The 6401-nt window shown below is 33.2% G+C and overlaps 1 protein-coding gene across 1 annotated transcript; it reads left to right on the plus strand.

Moving 5' to 3' along the window:
* Positions 1–564: 564 nt before the first annotated feature.
* Positions 565–5745, plus strand: LOC123543251 (uncharacterized). The gene is made up of 5 exons (XM_053539035.1): positions 565–1460; positions 3236–3457; positions 3796–4036; positions 4564–4830; positions 5120–5745. The coding sequence occupies exons 1-5, from the start codon at positions 924–926 to the stop codon at positions 5485–5487; spliced, it is 1635 nt and encodes a 544-aa protein (XP_053395010.1). The 5' UTR covers positions 565–923; the 3' UTR covers positions 5488–5745.
* The last annotated feature ends 656 nt before the right edge of the window (positions 5746–6401 follow it).

Raw genomic sequence — 6401 nt, forward strand, 5'->3', positions numbered from 1 at the left:
ATGTACAATCGAAATAATAGTAGGCGCAATCAAACAGACCTTGCAACATTTTTATTAATGTCGAGTTGGGCGACGTGTAGTTTTCCATCTTTTCATTTTGATTGCATCTGTTCACAAGTGGTAATGTATTATGCAACATCCCTCATTCCCCACCCCTGGCACCGGATTAAGCGGCACTTATATAGAAACATTAAATAGAGTCCATAATAATAACTGAACTGAGTCAAATTCGGAAGGGCTATTTACTATCGCAACACGGCACTGCCAAAGCAAGGATCTAATCAAATGTTCCTTATATTTCTAAAAATCAATTTGGTATGAGGTGATCATATCATAATATTATGAAATAAACAACGTTTTGCAAATACTATAATTATATATTGATTACCTTGTAGTTTCGATTTCATATCATATTTTTGAGTATCGATTACCTGCATAACACCATTGAAGTTCTTCAACAGAAACTGACCCGTATACGAAGGATCATTTGTTTGCTATAGACTATTATTTTAAACATTTTTGTTTTATTTGCAGAATTACAGGTACGATTATTACACACTTAATTTAGTTGAGAATATATATCAACATGTACGTCTTTATTCGTTTTATTTAAAGGTAAATTTAGAAGTTTAAAGAACTGAATCGTGTCATTATTCTGATTTAAACAAAATAAATCAATTTGAATGGTATTTTAAACAAAAACAATTAGAAGTTTATTCATGTTATTTAATATTTTGTTTAAAGAATTTAACAGATTACATAGAAAATTACTAGCATCATTCTTTTAGCCACACAAATTATCTTTTAAAAAGATATTTGTGTTAATTTTGTTAAAAAGTATATTCAAACAATTTCGAGTTCAAAGATTCAGTGGTGATTTAATACACTAGAACGGACTAATAAGGAAAAGAAGTGGAAAAGTTATGGCGGATGGTCCGAAATCAAATACAGGGAGAAAAGCTCGAAGAAGATCAAAATCAGTTTCTTCAGAACGAGTGCACTTTAAAGATGAGTCACATCCATATGAACTCTTGCATTCTGTGAGTCTGCAAGAGAAAAAGGAGGTTGTAAGAAAGAAAAACAGGAAGCAAATGGAACAGGAAATCATAGCTTTAGATGCATCCAAGAATATGGTTGAAGAAAAGTTAAAAGATGTCAATGCAGAAAACATTCAGCTGAATAGAGACAATTTTTATTTGCAAAATCAGTTTGAAAACAGCAAAAAGGAAAATAAAAAGATATGCAGAGAAATGGAAATGATGAAACAGGAAATCTCCAAATTAAAAACGGATTTCGATGCTGAAAAATATATACTTAGGGAAGAGAAATCAAATCTATCTTCAAAACTTGAAAAGTCAAGACAGGAAAAGCAAACGTTGAGAATAGAGTTCGATGGCGAAAAAGCAAAATTAGAGGAAGAGAAACGTAAGCTAATGGAAGAGCTAACAAAAGAAAGAACGGTAAGCTATGTGTATGGAAGACAAAAACTGCCTTCTTATAATGTTTTAATTGATTTAAAATTGTTTTGCAACATTTGAGGACGAAATCGGATTAGCAGATTTCATTTAATGCATATAAACATTACAAAATAATTGTGTTCAATGGGTTGATGATGAACATAGTAAACAAAGAGTATTAATTGGTATTGTACGAGAACGTTTTGTTCATTTTGGGAGTTCAATAGCTTGTTCTGACTAATGCAAATTATAATTGGATGTAAGTATGTATTCAAATAATTACACAACAACTGGAATGGTTCTATTGCATTGAACAATAATATGGCTAGTGTAAGAGTCCCTTTATTGGAACAAACAAATATTTTTTATACAACTACAAACATATAGTTGCTGAAATATTCGTCAAATGAATAACTAACATTTAATTATCGTTTCCGAGTCGTTAAGTATTAATAATATTACTACGCATTCGTTTCTTACATACATGTTGAAATAAATTAAACATTGAGTCTGTTTTCTAACAACGATACTTTCACAACCGAAATAAAAATTTAAACATTGATTTTCGCTACAAAAAACTTCATTCTAAAGGTGTTTATCATAAGTTTTCTAGCCCGCCCGCTTAGCTCAGTAGGGAGAGCTTTGGCTTACGGATCGCGGGGTCGCGAGTTCGATCCTCGGGCGGGGCGTATGTTCTCCGTGACGATTTGATAAAAGACATTGTGTCTGAAATCATTCGTCCTCCACCTCTGATAATTCATGTGGGGAAGTTGGCAGTTGCTTGTGGAGAACAGGTTTGTACTGGTACAGAATCCAGGGACACTGGTTAGATTAACTGCCCGCCGTTGCATGCCTGAAATACTGTTAAAAAACGGCGTTAAACCCAAAACAAACAAACATAAGTTTTCTAATTAATTTCCTGAAGAGAACGTAATACTTTTGCTAATCATATTGTCATTTAAACTGTCTAAACTAATAAAAAATCAAGTTTGCGCTGCCCTTGGGTCGGCAAACTTTTAAAGATATAACAAAAGATGCAGGTTTATATTCTAGAATGTCAATGTTAATCGTTTTGACGTCATACAGACACAGTGATATGTAATATGCCATCTTTCTAGCTTTTCATGGTGGAGAAAGACCCAAGATGCCCCTCTGAGCATTATTTCAAGCACGGGTGGGTACCTTGGTATAACCACCGAATTTCCGGATATAAGCTGGATGACTTCCTCACACCTCGACACCCAAAGCGACGTTTGAGGAGCAAGAGATTCGAAGTCAACGACCTGAACCACTCAGCCACGAAGGCCCCATGTTCAATTGTGTAAATTGTTTTATTTGCATAATACAGGCTCTATGGGCAAAATTATTGTTATGAGACGGTGCTTGAGATGTCTAAAATATTTAAATAAACAGCAACGGAAATCCTCCTATGCGTTCTTGGAGACATATACACCATTTATATAGTTTTACCCATCTTAGACTGTTTTGCAGAGCTGGTTGATGGATCTCTAAACCCGATCATTTAATATTTAGAAAATTCCTAACATCTCATGATGTGACCCTATTTCAAAGAGAACATTGTTACAAACAAAATCAATAAATAAGTCCACAAACTCAAAAATAACACCAACTTCAGTAACAGTAATAATATTTGATAGCAGAGCTAGAAATAATGCACGGTGTGTGCTTGCGCAGTACGCATGCACACTAGTATATGCTTGTACAGTAATAGTTACTACTTTAAATTTAAGTTTTATAATCATCTTTTTTTATATCAGGAACACTGGAAATTTACACACCATTTTTCAAAACTTTTGGAAGACAGCCGGGCTAAAGTGTATGTAACAGGGTCCTGCAAAAATCTTCAAGTTGGGGAGTCGAATATCATCAAACAAGATATTATGGCACAGTGGAAAGAATTGGCAGACAAATTGTGTGAATCTATAGAAGACCATATGATTAAAAGGAAAGAATTGGAAATGAAAGTGCGTAGTGATGAGGTAAGCTATCTGTTGTTAAATATAAAAACATGAGCTGTTTTCCAATATGTTCAATGTGCCTTTATCTACCCATATTTCATATTTTACATAACCTTTAATTAATGATATGTCTGTAAATCTTCCAAAGGGAAGTATAGTACAAATCTGTGTTGATATTTTACTCTTTATTTTAGAAATAAAGAGTAAAATATCAACTTTAATTAATGTATCAGTCAAGTTTTTCAAACAATGTCTGATTGTAAATTTTGCAAAAATATTAAAAGTCATATCAAAAAAAGAAACGTCCTTTGATGTAGTTACAATATGTATAATAAATGCTTTCTTACATTTTACCAAAGGTTTTGCTAAAAGAGATAAAAGATTCTCTACAAAGAGTACTCCAAAACCTTGACAAGACAACTTCTAAAAGACTTGGCCGAGACAAAGAGTTGTTGGAGTTCTTGACATCTGACAGATCTGATGAACGTATTCTTACAGACGGCATAAAACAGTTAAAAAGGCATATAGTATCTTCAAAGAGCAGGAAAAACTTGCCGCTGGCAGCTGATGCTGCTGTTGCAAGACTACTGAACAAATTTGGTAATGATTTTAATCTACACAGTATACAACTGTACATGTGCAAAATCGCACTTCTCGGGCCTGTTTCTCAAAATCAAATGCTAAGTTAGAACTTAAGTGTAAGGTGTTTCAAAAATCATTTTAGGTAGATTCATTTTAACTATTCGGCTATTCCAGCAATCTCAGCAGACCAAGAATGATACAGTTACGCCATAATGTTGAATTCAGGATATTTTTTGATACAAAATTAGTTATATCATATGAAGGAAATGTGGTTTAAAAGTTAATGGATACTTAGAAGTGAACTTAGAATAAAATAAAACTGTGAACTTTCATGATCGAATTTCTTTAATTGGTCCTATCATTATTTGCCTGTTTATTCTTAACTTGTATGCTTAAATAGAATTTTAATTAAGCAGAAATACATTTTTGTTTGTTTCGTTTTTACCTTATTATAAAAACTTTAAACTATAATGGTTGAAATTTACAAAATATACACTGCCAAAATAGACCACACCCATTCCAACCTTAATACAACTGTTTTGCAGATCGCCTTACCATACGAGAATTTGTTGAAGTTCTGGAGGGTAAGAAACAAAAGTCAGAATCATCTGAGGACGCTGACCAAACGGAGATGAAAGAAGTTTATGTAGAAAAGATAGAATCAATACAAGTCGAAGAATCAAGTAGAGATACACCTCTCAACAGAACATTCTGTGTAGATATTCTTGTTCAGTGGTTACAACTGTCAGAAGAGAACGACGCAGAGCAACTACTTGGAAGAATAAAAGTATACGAATCCAAATTATCAACAGGTAAAGATTTTATCCACTACTATGTAAGTGCTCTTATTATGCCTCCTTTTTATTGGACCATTAGCTCCCCTACTGTGCTAATGAGAACTAAAATCGCTCGGTCCACTGCCAAGATCTAGGTCTTTATGAAAGATCCAATGGCTATAAAAAGCAAAGAACCTAATAAGTGTAAAGCATAAATGGTACGTTTTATATAAAAGAAAATATAAGAAGTGTCAGGTTTAATTATCTACACGTACAATTTAACACTTACGGTAAAACGTTCTAAAATTAAACACTTATTTCACAGAAATGGTTCTGGAGTACCAAGAAGAAATTAAACGTAAACACATATCCAGTGACTTGGATGAAATGCAGTTACTTAAAGAAGGTAAAGGCCCACATGAAGATTTTGAAATACCATACAGTAGCTTACCGAGTACACAGAGCCTTCAAGGTCTGCCTGACGCTCTCTCGCAGTTCATGCATCAGTTAGAAGGATTAAAGATTGTAATTGACATCGACAGGAAAGTAGACCAAATATCTGACGCTTTGAAAACTATGGGATCTGCTAGTAACAGTTCGCACGCAAATAAGAAAGAAAGAAATAATTCGCAAGGAAATAAACAAGAAAGCGGACCCATAAATAACTTCAATCGGCAATTTTCTGACGTATGACAAGTTGTGATTTCAGTGGCGATATATTATGATTTTGTTGCGATCTTTGTTTTATTCATTAGTCTTTGTTAATGTATGATATCGTCGGTGTACAAGTTTAAATGACTTATTAATAAGTTACAATTGCAGGACTTGACGTATACTAGCTTGATGTGATCTTTACTTGTATTTGTTAATGTATGTTATTGGATGTGTCAAATGTACATGGACTTGAGTTACAATTATGTCTTGCAAGTAAAGTAATATGTCGAACGTTTTATTCGCCTCTCACAGGAATGTCCTACCCACGAATGGTCACTAATCAATCATAGTTTGAATTTGTGTGTAAAGGAATACAATTATGATACAGCCATGTTACCTAAATTGATACCTTTGTGCATAACTCCAATCTCGGGTTAATCTGCGATAAACCTAATTTTGATACTTGTTATTTCTTAATTAACAATCAGTTATCAAAGAAATTGTTTTGCAAACAATAGAATGCTAAACGTAGCGAAAAAAAGTAATAGACCTTTTAAACAAAGAACAAAGAAAATGCTTACTCAGACAAAAAGATATTTTTTCTAAATCGGTATTATGTTACTTCTTCCTTTACCAGTCATATCAAGTAACAACTAATAAAGTCGCTCTAAACAAAATTAAAAAAGATATTAATGGAACCATGCCTTCACACATGCATTCGTAGCGCTTTGTGTATGCACGTATACAAGAACATGTTCTTTTAGTTTTAGAAACATGTTTAAAATATACAAGAGAATTATGTCTGTTTTAGCTCGTTCACCTGACCAAAATTCAGGTAACAATTTTGTTAGAGAATCATCATAATAACATTTAGATTCAGGAACTACTTTCACAGTTTTAAATACAGCAATCTACTGATAAGTATCCCAACGCATTGCGGATCATGATTTATA

The sequence above is a fragment of the Mercenaria mercenaria genome, chromosome 3 (genome assembly GCF_021730395.1).
Source record: "Mercenaria mercenaria strain notata chromosome 3, MADL_Memer_1, whole genome shotgun sequence".
NCBI lineage: Eukaryota > Metazoa > Mollusca > Bivalvia > Venerida > Veneridae > Mercenaria > Mercenaria mercenaria.